This window comes from Arachis ipaensis, chromosome B7 (genome assembly GCF_059453495.1).
Source record: "Arachis ipaensis isolate K30076 ecotype BB chromosome B7, ASM5945349v1, whole genome shotgun sequence".
NCBI classification, from domain to species: Eukaryota; Viridiplantae; Streptophyta; class Magnoliopsida; order Fabales; family Fabaceae; genus Arachis; species Arachis ipaensis.
This window is the reverse complement of record NC_142442.1, coordinates 29,300,128-29,312,927: the sequence shown is the minus strand read 5'-3', so window position 1 is coordinate 29,312,927 and position 12,800 is coordinate 29,300,128. Positions and strand designations below refer to the sequence as shown.

Here is a 12,800-nt window from a genome sequence, read left to right as displayed (position 1 = left end):
AATGGCCGCAAAAATACTGGCAATCAACGCTCTTTTTTATTTTAATGTACATTTTTTTGTTGTTTTTAATCCTTCTTAATATTAGTAAGTTAAATTATTTTATACCCAAAAAATAAATTGCAAGGTAAACGACAATAGCAAAACCATTAATTTAATTGATATAATTATCCGAATATTAATAAAGTGTACTCCTTACTAAGAGTTGCATAATCAACACCAAAAAAGTGTATATCTGAAAGAAAAAAGGTTCCACAATCCTAAGATCTACTTTCTATTCTGTCCCTCCAACACACTCATCCATGCGGCGACGTTTGATGGCAACTTCCCACCTTACCCTTGAAGTAGACATATCAAAGCACTCTCCATTGCCTGCATCCTGACCTTCCCAGCTGCTACTTCATCCTCTACTGCCTATCTTTTTGTCTTCTCAACTGCTACTTCATCCTCCACTGCCTGTCTTTTGGTCTTCTCAACTGCTACTTCATCCTCCACTGCCTTCCTTTTCAATTTCTTTGCTGCCAACTCTGCTTGTAGTTTAAGTAGCACCCTTTGGCTCTCCTCCCTTTCAAAACCATTGCTCGGTTGATGGGAATTCATACCGAAGACTTGGCTAGAAGTGGGCCCTAACCCCATGCCACACAACCTACTCAGGTGCTCATTTTTGAGAGCTTGAGCAAGCGAATCATTCTGAGACAACAGTTTAGAGGATTCATCACGTTGCTCAATAGCCTCAATTCTTTCCTACACTCATAGATAAGCAATTATAGTAATTTATTAGCTAGTCACTAACCGCACAGACTTCAAATAAAATTTTAAAAACTAAAACATGGGAGAAACTACTTCCCGATTCTCAACACATTACTTACTCCAATAGCCCGAGCTGCATCATGGACATAGGAGCCATTAGCTCTTCTGTGCGTTAAGAGATACAACTCTCCTCTACTAACTCTCCTCCCTTATCGTTCCGACTGTACCAATAATGATGACAAAGTGAATAAGTAGATGAATAGATAGTCCACAAACATTCTCAAAAATAGATTACCTCTTCTTCTCCGAGCCTTGCCAAGCTTTTTGATCCGCTAGTGTGGGTGTAAAGCTGCTTTGATCGATTCTCAGCATTTTTCTTACACTTCTCCTGTCATGCCATCAAATTAAGAGTTACTAGACACTAGTTCTGACTAATTCAATGTGACATAAATAGACTTTTTTTGCTATGAAACAAAACTATATTACCTGTGTCTCTTCACTATTTCGATAATCGAGAAACCATCTCCAATGCTCCGCAGTAATTCCATCTGGGCGGTTTTCAATATTTTCTTCAAGTGAAAGTTCTGAGTCATAGCAGTGATGGTATAATATGTTCCTCGTTTCCTTCCAAGCCCTTCCTAACATTTTGAATATTATACGCTTGATAATTCCTCTACTATCTTCTTCAAAATGGAACATTTCCTGCAACATTAAATTTAAGTTGTTAGTAGTGTTCAAATTATGAGTCTATAATGGTACGAAAAAAATAACATTTTACCTTTACACATTCATTATAGACCTTGTCCTTGGTGCGAACCTTTCTCCAGTCCCTCTCGCAGATTGGAAATTTTGTGTAGTCAGATCCTAGCAGTCCCATAACGCTGCTCAGCAGACCTGCTTCATCCCCAACTAGTTGCAGTGCACTGTTAAACCTGGGTACGATCTTTCTTCTGTTAGGTGGCTTCATAGCTTCCTTCACACTCAGTTTGACCTGTTTGATTGTGCCATCAGATTCTGTAAAACATATTCATTCTATGTTAGTTACCATTGGAGCCAAGCTGCGATGACATCATGGGAAAATAGCTGAATGAAAAATTAAATTAATTCTTCTATACCAATTGTTTTAACATCTCAAAATTCAATGGTCTTGCGTCCCTTGCGCTTCTGAGCATCCGATGTAGCAAACATTTTATCAACATATTGGTCAAAAGAATCTACCTCATCTGCCTCTGGGTCTAAGTCTTCGACTTCCGGATCCGAGTTTTGAACATCATTCATGCAAGCCTGTGGAGCAGGCAGTGGTTCGCTGTGGGGCGGACGAAAGGGGCGTAAAGACGAGGATGCGGGGGCACTACTGCCACTGGGCGGCGAAATTGGGCAATCCGCTCTCTGCAAAGTTGAAGCCGCATGAAATCCTACTTGAGACTGCTGACATGTTGGGTCTATGTAACACCCTACCACACAAAGCTTTACGCTTAAGTCGTAAAACAGAGGTGATGTGGTATTACGACCTCTAAAATAAAATAAGTACATATAATAGCAGAAGTGTTATAATATGCTAGGAGCCTTGAAGGATAGGGAAAATAAAAATCGCGAGATAAAAGCGCAACGCTCAAGGAACGAGTTAACTTGCATGCTAAGAAAACTGTAACTGTCAAACATAAGATAACAGAAGTAGGAATAGAGTGCCAAAGATACAAAATAACAAGCTCCTAGCTCAGCCTGCGAAGTCAAGACTGGCCGGAGAATATTTACACATATATACATACATATCAAAAACCCAAAAGTACATACACACAATCCTGCCTCTCCATAAACCTCTAAGAGGATCAAAAAGGACAAGTTATGCGGAGAGAAAGCTAAGTACATATATATACATCACTGTACAACAAAACTATACAACAACACTATCCAGTAACCCCTCCGCTTTAAGAGTCCAGACGCCTAACGAGATGGCTCCCGACCTGCATCTGACAAACAACAACATAGTATGGAATGAGAACCGGAGGTTCTCAGTATCGTAAAGGTGCCACACACATAATATATAAGGTCCTGGGAATGCCAGAGGCAATCCTAGAACGCCGAAACTCAGATTGTAGAGCTTAAAGTATTAAACAGAAACCATAAAAGGTGGTTTACTAAGGATATTTAAACCTAACTTAACTTAACCTTAAATCTAAATCCCATTCTGCCATTCCTCCATACCTCCGACTCCATCATGCATTTTCACAGACAACTAAACAGACAAAGACAAGCACAAGAAGGTTACAAGTACTGCAGATAACAAATATACATTTAACATGGCAAGTACATTTAGGCACACCCAGTTAATACACAAGCAAGTAATTCAAGTAATATGCATATGATGCATGCCTGTCCTATGGCTGATGAGGCTCATCTGTCGGTTATCCAGCCAACCCGACAAGTCTGAATTGTCCTTAGACTGTCCCCCGACGTGCATCCCCAAGAGTCTATGCATAGATTTTTCTCAAATAATCAATATTGCTCAATGGGGGTAACATTCTCGGGAATTTATATAGTGCCCGGTCACACTTACGTCGTAGGGTCAACAGAGTATCGAGTTTTCAACCTGGTACACGTGGTGGCAAGCCACGGCACTTAATCCAGGGAATCTCGTATCTCAGATTATTCAAATTCATAAGCCATATAAATAATTCAATTATAATTCCTCAACATCCACATCATTCTCAATTGCATCTCATTCATCATCATACATTAAACATATTCAATCCTTATCCTTCATTATCACACCTCCCATTCCGTCCATCAATAGTTCCAATTCAAAACATAATTCATTCTTTGCTAAATGAATCAAACTTAAAACATGCTCATTTTCTTAATAACTCAAAATCAAACCATATAACCTTTGAATCTAAATCTTTTTAAATAATCATATAAACAAAATCTCTAATTTTTTATAAAATTTCGGCAGCATCTCCTCTAAAACTCGGACTTTGCCACCCTGTTCGGGTCCAAACCTGTATTCTTTTCAATTCAACATATCCTTTCTCATCATCATAACAACCACCACAATAAATCTACCTCAAATCAACAATTAAACTCATACAATATTCAAATCCAACAACCAAAATTCAACTAAGGATCATAGTTCACAAATCCTAGGCTTTTAACACAAAATACCTCATTCTCACAACAACCTCCACAATAGTTATACCTCAAATCAATAATTCACCAAATCATTAGTTAATCAACAATAACATTCAACCATAATTCTCTCCAAATTAACATAACAACATTCACCATCCAAAATTAAAAACTAATTATCCAATAAACTTCAACCAAATATATTCATCGATAAATTACTAAACATTAAACATACACCTGCATTCCAACTTATCCAATGGTCATCTAGCCTAAGTTTTCACAGAACATTATATATTAAATGCAAGAAACCTAAACCATACCTTAGCCGATTTCCACGTAACGACCAAAGCTATTTATTCAAAACCAAAATAGCCCCTCAAAACTCAACTAATCCGCTTCCTCCAAGTTCCAGTATTCACAATTTCAAGCTCCAATTATTTATTTTCAACCTAATACACATTCATAATACATATATACCCAATTTAATACTCAAAGCTCAAATTTAATGAAAATAAAATAGAATTATCGTATCCTCACCTTACCCAAGCTTCACATAAGCAAGAGTGAACGTTTCTCTCAAGCTAATTGGATCCTAAAACATCAGAAATCAAAGAAATTCAATATTCCCACTTAAAATTCGAAAATTGGGGGAAGATGAAGCTGAGAGTGATTAAACAAGTTACCTATGAAATTGTTCCGATAGAAATGTAGAGCTCAACGCGGTGAACGCGTGGCCGCAAACGGTGCGGCGATTGGAGCTCGGACGGAGAAGTTACGGCAAATTGATTTTACCGTCAACGTATGGTTTCTCTCTTTTCCTCCCCTGGAAGGCTTTCTGCGTCATTATGAAAGTGGGGAGAAGGAAGAGCCCGTGGCTCTCTTTTTAATTGCTGGTCCGGTTGGGCCCATGGGCCCGGTTTGGGCCCGGTTCAACCGGTTCGGCCCGTTCGGTCCAATCTTGGACCGATTTCTTCGAAATTGGTGTCAAAATTCTCGTTTCGATGAGCTCTATCCTAATTTAATATAATATTCACATTTCTAATCCTCCTTATTAAAAAATAATTTATTAACTAATTATCTACTAATTTAACCGGGGTTTACATCCTACCCACCTAATAAAGAATTTTGCCCTCAAAATTCAAATCTAGTTACCTGAAAAGAGATGTGGATAGTCCTTTCGCATATCTGATTCGAGCTCCCAGGTATGTTCCTCGATACCAGCTCGACTCCAAGCCACTTTTACCAATGATACTTCCTTTCCGCGTAATCGTTTAATATTAGTATCATCAATTCTCACTGGAATCACTGGAAGTGTTAGATCTTCTCTCACTTGGATTGGTTCTGGTTCTAGAATATGACTTGCGTCAGGAGTATACTTCCGAAGCTGTGATACATGAAATACATCGTGCAAATTCGAAAGGTACGGCGGTAAGGCAATTCTATAAGCCACTGGTCCAATTCTCTTCAGAATCTCAAACGGTCCAATATAACGAGGATTCAGTTTCTTGGTCTTAATAGCTCTTCCCACTCCAGTGGTTGGTGTAACTTTCAGAAAGACATGTTCTCCTTCTTTGAATTCCAAAGGCTTTCGCCTCTGATCAGCATAGCTCTTCTGGCGGCTCTGGGCTATAAGCATTCGACTACGAATCTTCTTTATCTGTTCAGTCGTTTCGGCTATCATCTCAGGCCCTAATAAACTCTTTTCTCCAGTTTCATACCAACACAACGGAGACTGACATTTTCTGCCATACAGAGCCTCATATGGAGCCATTCCGATGCTCGCATGATAGCTATTATTATAAGCAAACTCTACTAATGGCATATACCGGTCCCAGCTTACCGGCTGGTCCAAAACACAAGCCCTTAGCATATCCTCCAAGGTCTGAATAGTTCTTTCTGACTGACCATCTGTCTGAGGGTGATACGCAGTACTCAAGCTTAATTGAGTCCCAAATGCACGCTGAAAAGCTCCCCAGAACCTTGATGTAAAACGGGGATCTCTATCAGATATAATAGTAGAGGGCACACCATGTAATCTGACAATCTCTTTGATATACATTCGAGCCAATTCCTCCATTGTGCAACTTATTCGGAGAGGAAGAAAGTGAGCTGATTTCGTCAATCGATCTACAACCACCCAAATAGCGTCATAACCTGATCGGTTCTAGGCAACCCTATCACAAAATCCATTGCGATACTCTCCCATTTCCATTGTGGAATCTCTAAAGGCTGAAGGGTCCCTGATGGTCTCTGATGCTCAATCTTAACCTTCTGACACGTTAAACATTTAGATACATGCAATGCCACATCATTCTTCATACTTGGCCACCAGAACATCGCTTTCAGATCCTGATACATTTTAGTGCTCCCTGGGTGAATTGAAAACCCGCTCTTGTGAGCTTCCTTCAAGATACTTTGTCGTAGGTCTCCAACATCAGGCACAATAATCCGGTTCTTGAACCTCCATAAACCATCATGACCTTCTGACATTCTCCACTGTTTTCCCTGTTCAACTGCTGGTAATACCTTACGTAACGCTTCACTATCTTGATGAGCCTTCAGAAGTTCTGATTTAAAATCACTTGAAATCTGTAACTGACTCAAACATAAAATTCCAGATTCTTCTCTAACTCCCAAATTCAAACCTTGAAATGCCTTCAGTAACTCTTTCTCCCGTAGCATCATCCAAGCTGCATATAAAGACTTCCGACTCAAAGCGTCCGCCACAACGTTCGCTTTTCCTGGATGATAATTCAATTCAAAATCATAATCTTTCAGAAGCTCCATCCACCTCCTCTGATGCATATTCAACTCTTTCTGCTCAAAAAGATACTTCAAACTCTTATGGTCTGAGAAAACATGAAACTTAACGCCATAGAGGTAGTGCCTCCAAATCTTTAAAGCAAACACAACAGCAGCAAGTTCTAAATCATGTGTCGGGTAGTTCATCTCATGCGGCCTTAACTGCCGTGAGGCGTATGCTACAACATTCTGGTGCTGCATCAAAACACACCCTAACCCTTTCAGAGATGCATCACAATATACTTCAAACGGTTCACTTGGTTCAGGTAATACCAATACAGGTGCAGTAGTCAACCTGTGCTTCAATGCCTGGAAACTCTCTTCACATTCCGGAGTCCAGATAAAAGGTGTATCCTTCCTAGTCAACTTAGTTAAAGGTAAGGCGAGCTGTGAAAATCCCTTAATGAATCTGCGATAATACCCTGCCAAACCTAAGAAACTCCTGATCTCTGTCACTGAAGTTGGTCGCTCCCAATTCATCACTGCTTCCACCTTAGCAGGATCCACAACTATCCCCTGCTTACTCACCACGTGACCGAGAAACTTCACTTCACTCTTCCAGAACTCACATTTAGATAACTTAGCATATAACTTCCTATCTCTCAGAATTTGAAGCACAATCCGCAAGTGATCAGCATGTTCCTCTTCAGTCTTAGAATAAACAAGAATGTCATCAATGAAGACAATAACAAACTTGTCCAGATACGGTCGAAAAATCCTGTTCATATAATCCATAAATACTGCCGGGGCATTAGTTAACCCAAAAGACATCACTGTATACTCATAATGACCATAACGGGTCATGAAAGCAGTTTTCGGAATATCCTCGTCTCTAACCCTTATCTGATGATATCCGGATCGCAGGTCAATCTTAGAAAACACACTGGCACCCTGTAGCTGATCCATTAGATCATCGATTCTAGGCAACGGATATTTATTCTTCACAGTGATCTTATTCAATTGCCGATAATCGACACACAGCCGCATACTCCCATCCTTCTTCTTTACAAGTAACACTGGCGCTCCCCACGGAGAAACACTTGGTCGGATAAAATGCTTACCCAACAGATCTTCCAGCTGAGCTTTCAGTTCAGCCATTTCTAAAGGCGACATCCTATAAGGAGTAATTGAAATTGGACCGGATCCAGGTACCAACTCAATTGCAAATTCAACCTCTCGGTTAGGTGGGAATTCATTAATATCATCCGGAAACACATCTGGAAATTCACATACAACCGGAATTTGCTCTAAACTCTGATCATCACCTGATACTCCCGCAGTTAATAACATAATACCCTGACATTCAGTTCCAGAACAGTTTACTATCATAGAATTCAAATAGTAACTATTCACCATAACCGGTGCTTCCGACCCTTCCGGCATAAACTGTACTGACTTCTCAGAACAATCAAGCAAAACATGATTCTTGGATAACCAATCCAATCCCAAAATGAGATCAAGACCAGTCATAGGCAAACAAATCAAATCATGCACAAATTCACGCTGTTGCACTCGAAAAGGAACTTGTGGACATTCTATCCTAGTCACCATAGCTTCATGAGTAGCATTATATACTTTCAAATCATAACCTAGAACCACCATTCTCAATCCTAATTCATGGGCCTTTTCAAATGCAATAAATGAATGACTTGCTCCTGAATCAAATAAAGCATTTAAGATTTTACCAGCCATTTCACATTTACCTCTAATAAGTGTCTCAGATCCCTCAGCACCTCTGGTAGAAATGGTGTATACTCTCCCTGGCTGCTGCACCCTACCAGTCTCATACTTCTTCTTCTCCGGGCAATTAGTGGCCATATGTCCGGGCTGTCCACAGGAATAGCATACTCCAAGTCCTACTCTGCACGGAACTCCAGGATGATACCTTCCACACCTCTGACAATTCAGATCCTGCTGTGGCTGCTTCCCAAACCTTTTTCCTTGACTAGCATTAGTATTCGGCCTTCTGTAATTACCTTGACCCTGAGTCTGCTGCGAAACAAAACCTCCACGTTTGAAATTCCTACCTCTCGGAGCAAAGTTCCTCCCTGAAGGCCTCTGAAAAGGCATCCTCAAACTCCCTTTCTCTGCTGCCGCCTTCCTCACACAATCCTCAGCCACCCTACTCTTATTCACCAATTCAGAAAATACCCTGATCTCCATTGGGGCAACGAAGCTCAGAATATCGCTCCGAAGACCTCCCTCATATTTAATACACTTCCATTCAGCAAAATCTTCAGGCGCACCTTGACAGATACGAGAAAAGCGACATAACTCCTCAAATTTGCTAGTATACTCAGCAATAGTCATCTGTCCCTGCTTTAACTGCATTAATTCAAGTTCCTTGGCATTTCTGGCTGAATTAGGAAAATATTTCTTATAGAACTCTGTCCGGAAAACCTCCCAAGGAATCGCAGCACCATCAGGCTGCAAGATACGTCGTGTTCCTTGCCACCAATACTGAGCTTCACCTTGCAACTGATAAGTTCCAAATTCAACCCATTGCTCTTCAGGAACCTGTTGTGCCTGTAATGCCCTTTCCATAGCCTGAATCCAATTATCTGCATCAGTGGGATTTGAGGTTCCCCTAAAAGTCGGAGGGCGAACTTTCAGAAATGTAGCAAGTGTCATAGGACCGTCCTCATCATTATTGTTCCCATGATTACCCTGATTTATCTGATTACCCAGTGCCTCAGCTGTTGCCTGCATAGCTGCAGCCATATTTCCCAAGGCAGCCATAAAGTCTACTGGATCAGTCCCTGTGGGTACAGGAGTAACGGTGCCTGTCCTACCTCTACCTCGCCCGCGACCGCGTCCGCGAGTCGACATCTGGTCCCTATACACACCAAACAAGTGATATTAAGTTGATCAGTCTCAATATCGCAGGTTTAATGCTTTAAGTTCCAAATGCATGCTCACAAACGTTTATGCCATATATATCAATCAGATATCCTAATAGCACATAAACACATATACAGAGAATGCACAGAAGTACAATCAGTCCGTCTTTCAGGCTCTATAGGAACGAACTGCTCTGATACCATAATGTAACACCCTACCACACAAAGCTTTACGCTTAAGTCGTAAAACAGAGGTGATGTGGTATTACGACCTCTAAAATAAAATAAGTACATATAATAGCAGAAGAGTTATAATATGCTAGGAGCCTTGAAGGATAGGGAAAATAAAAATCGCGAGATAAAAGCGCAACGCTCAAGGAACGAGTTAACTTGCATGCTAAGAAAACTGTAACTGTCAAACATAAGATAACAGAAGTAGGAATAGAGTGCCAAAGATACAAAATAACAAGCTCCTAACTCAGCCTGCGAAGTCAAGACTGGCCGGAGAATATTTACACATATATACATACATATCAAAAACCCAAAAGTACATACACACAATCCTGCCTCTCCATAAACCTCTAAGAGGATCAAAAAGGACAAGTTATGCGGAGAGAAAGCTAAGTACATATATATACATCACTGTACAACAAAACTATACAACAACACTATCCAGTAACCCCTCCACTTTAAGAGTCCAGACGCCTAACGAGATGGCTCCCGACCTGCATCTGAAAAACAACAACATAGTATGGAATGAGAACCGGAGGTTCTCAGTATGGTAAAGGTGCCACACACATAATATATAAGGTCCTGGGAATGCCAGAGGCAATCCTAGAACGCCGACACTCAGATTGTAGAGCTTAAAGTATTAAACAGAAACCATAAAAGGTGGTTTACTAAGGATATTTAAACCTAACTTAACTTAACCTTAAATCTAAATCCCATTCTGCCATTCCTCCATACCTCCGACTCCATCATGCATTTTCACAGACAACTAAACAGACAAAGACAAGCACAAGAAGGTTACAAGTACTGCAGATAACAAATATACATTTAACATGGCAAGTACATTTAGGCACACCCAGTTAATACACAAGCAAGTAATTCAAGTAATATGCATATGATGCATGCCTGTCCTATGGCTGATGAGGCTCATCTGTCGGTTATCCAGCCAACCCGACAAGTCTGAATTGTCCTTAGACTGTCCCCCGACGTGCATCCCCAAGAGTCTATGCATAGATTTTTCTCAAATAATCAATATTGCTCAATGGGGGTAACATTCCCGGGAATTTATATAGTGCCCGGTCACACTTACGTCGTAGGGTCAACAGAGTATCGAGTTTTCAACCTGGTACACGTGGTGGCAAGCCACGGCACTTAATCCAGGGAATCTCGTATCTCAGATTATTCAAATTCATAAGCCATATAAATAATTCAATTATAATTCCTCAACATCCACATCATTCTCAATTGCATCTCATTCATCATCATACATTAAACATATTCAATCCTTATCCTTCATTATCACACCTCCCATTCCGTCCATCAATAGTTCCAATTCAAAACATAATTCATTCTTTGCTAAATGAATCAAACTTAAAACATGCTCATTTTCTTAATAACTCAAAATCAAACCATATAACCTTTGAATCTAAATCTTTTTAAATAATCATATAAACAAAATCTCTAATTTTTTATAAAATTTCGGCAGCATCTCCTCTAAAACTCGGACTTTGCCACCCTGTTCGGGTCCAAACCTGTATTCTTTTCAATTCAACATATCCTTTCTCATCATCATAACAACCACCACAATAAATCTACCTCAAATCAACAATTAAACTCATACAATATTCAAATCCAACAACCAAAATTCAACTAAGGATCATAGTTCACAAATCCTAGGCTTTTAACACAAAATACCTCATTCTCACAACAACCTCCACAATAGTTATACCTCAAATCAATAATTCACCAAATCATTAGTTAATCAACAATAACATTCAACCATAATTCTCTCCAAATTAACATAACAACATTCACCATCCAAAATTAAAAACTAATTATCCAATAAACTTCAACCAAATATATTCATCGATAAATTACTAAACATTAAACATACACCTGCATTCCAACTTATCCAATGGTCATCTAGCCTAAGTTTTCACAGAACATTATATATTAAATGCAAGAAACCTAAACCATACCTTAGCCGATTTCCACGTAACGACCAAAGCTATTTATTCAAAACCAAAATAGCCCCTCAAAACTCAACTAATCCGCTTCCTCCAAGTTCCAGTATTCACAATTTCAAGCTCCAATTATTTATTTTCAACCTAATACACATTCATAATACATATATACCCAATTTAATACTCAAAGCTCAAATTTAATGAAAATAAAATAGAATTATCGTATCCTCACCTTACCCAAGCTTCACATAAGCAAGAGTGAACGTTTCTCTCAAGCTAATTGGATCCTAAAACATCAGAAATCAAAGAAATTCAATATTCCCACTTAAAATTCGAAAATTGGGGGAAGATGAAGCTGAGAGTGATTAAACAAGTTACCTATGAAATTGTTCCGATAGAAATGTAGAGCTCAACGCGGTGAACGCGTGGCCGCAAACGGTGCGGCGATTGGAGCTCGGACGGAGAAGTTACGGCAAATTGATTTTACCGTCAACGTATGGTTTCTCTCTTTTCCTCCCCTGGAAGGCTTTCTGCGTCATTATGAAAGTGGGGAGAAGGAAGAGCCCGTGGCTCTCTTTTTAATTGCTGGTCCGGTTGGGCCCATGGGCCCGGTTTGGGCCCGGTTCAACCGGTTCGGCCCGTTCGGTCCAATCTTGGACCGATTTCTTCGAAATTGGTGTCAAAATTCTCGTTTCGATGAGCTCTATCCTAATTTAATATAATATTCACATTTCTAATCCTCCTTATTAAAAAATAATTTATTAACTAATTATCTACTAATTTAACCGGGGTTTACAGTCTACACGGGCTTTCTTCGTGAAACGACCTACCCGGGGCATCTTTCCTAACTGTATTCGGATCAAAACGAAGTGGTAACAATTAATATATAGATAATAATATTTTTTTGACATGCAAAAAGGACACCGGCATACCCCAGTTATGATAAATTAAACTCGGGTATTTATGACATATCGATACTAAACAATTTATAATATGAGACCAAAGACTGCAGTTAAAAATGATAATAGACAATTTAATAAGAATTATGAAATACAATAACAATTAAAGGTATTAATAAGTAATGATAGTTATG

The 12,800-nt window shown here is 39.6% G+C and overlaps 2 protein-coding genes across 2 annotated transcripts; both read right to left on the bottom strand.

The window, feature by feature from the left end:
• Positions 1–411: 411 nt before the first annotated feature.
• Positions 412–1,624, bottom strand: LOC148550697 (uncharacterized). The gene is made up of 4 exons (XM_088494584.1): positions 1,526–1,624; positions 1,234–1,449; positions 1,043–1,135; positions 412–741 (listed from the first exon to the last, which is right to left on the bottom strand). The coding sequence occupies exons 1-4, from the start codon at positions 1,622–1,624 to the stop codon at positions 412–414; spliced, it is 738 nt and encodes a 245-aa protein (XP_088350710.1).
• An 884-nt stretch (positions 1,625–2,508) lies between these two features.
• Positions 2,509–11,741, bottom strand: LOC148550696 (uncharacterized). The gene is made up of 3 exons (XM_088494355.1): positions 11,723–11,741; positions 8,379–9,511; positions 2,509–2,711 (listed from the first exon to the last, which is right to left on the bottom strand). Exons 2-3 carry the CDS (start codon positions 9,502–9,504, stop codon positions 2,692–2,694), a joined length of 1,146 nt encoding a protein of 381 aa, XP_088350481.1. The 5' UTR covers positions 9,505–9,511; positions 11,723–11,741; the 3' UTR covers positions 2,509–2,691.
• Between the last annotated feature and the right edge of the window lie 1,059 nt (positions 11,742–12,800).

Coding starts and splice junctions, on each gene's coding strand:
- LOC148550697 (XM_088494584.1), bottom strand. CDS start 1,624: ATGGGACTGCTAGGATCTGACTACACAAAATTTCCAATCTGCGAGAGG. Junction 1,450..1,525: donor TCTATAATGAATGTGTAAAG/GTAAAATGTTAT, acceptor TTAATGTTGCAG/GAAATGTTCCATTTTGAAGA. Junction 1,136..1,233: donor GAAATAGTGAAGAGACACAG/GTAATATAGTTT, acceptor ATGGCATGACAG/GAGAAGTGTAAGAAAAATGC.
- LOC148550696 (XM_088494355.1), bottom strand. CDS start 9,504: ATGTCGACTCGCGGACGCGGTCGCGGGCGAGGTAGAGGTAGGACAGGC. Junction 2,712..8,378: donor ATCTGAGACACTTATTAGAG/GTAAATGTGAAA, acceptor TGTCAGATGCAG/GTCGGGAGCCATCTCGTTAG.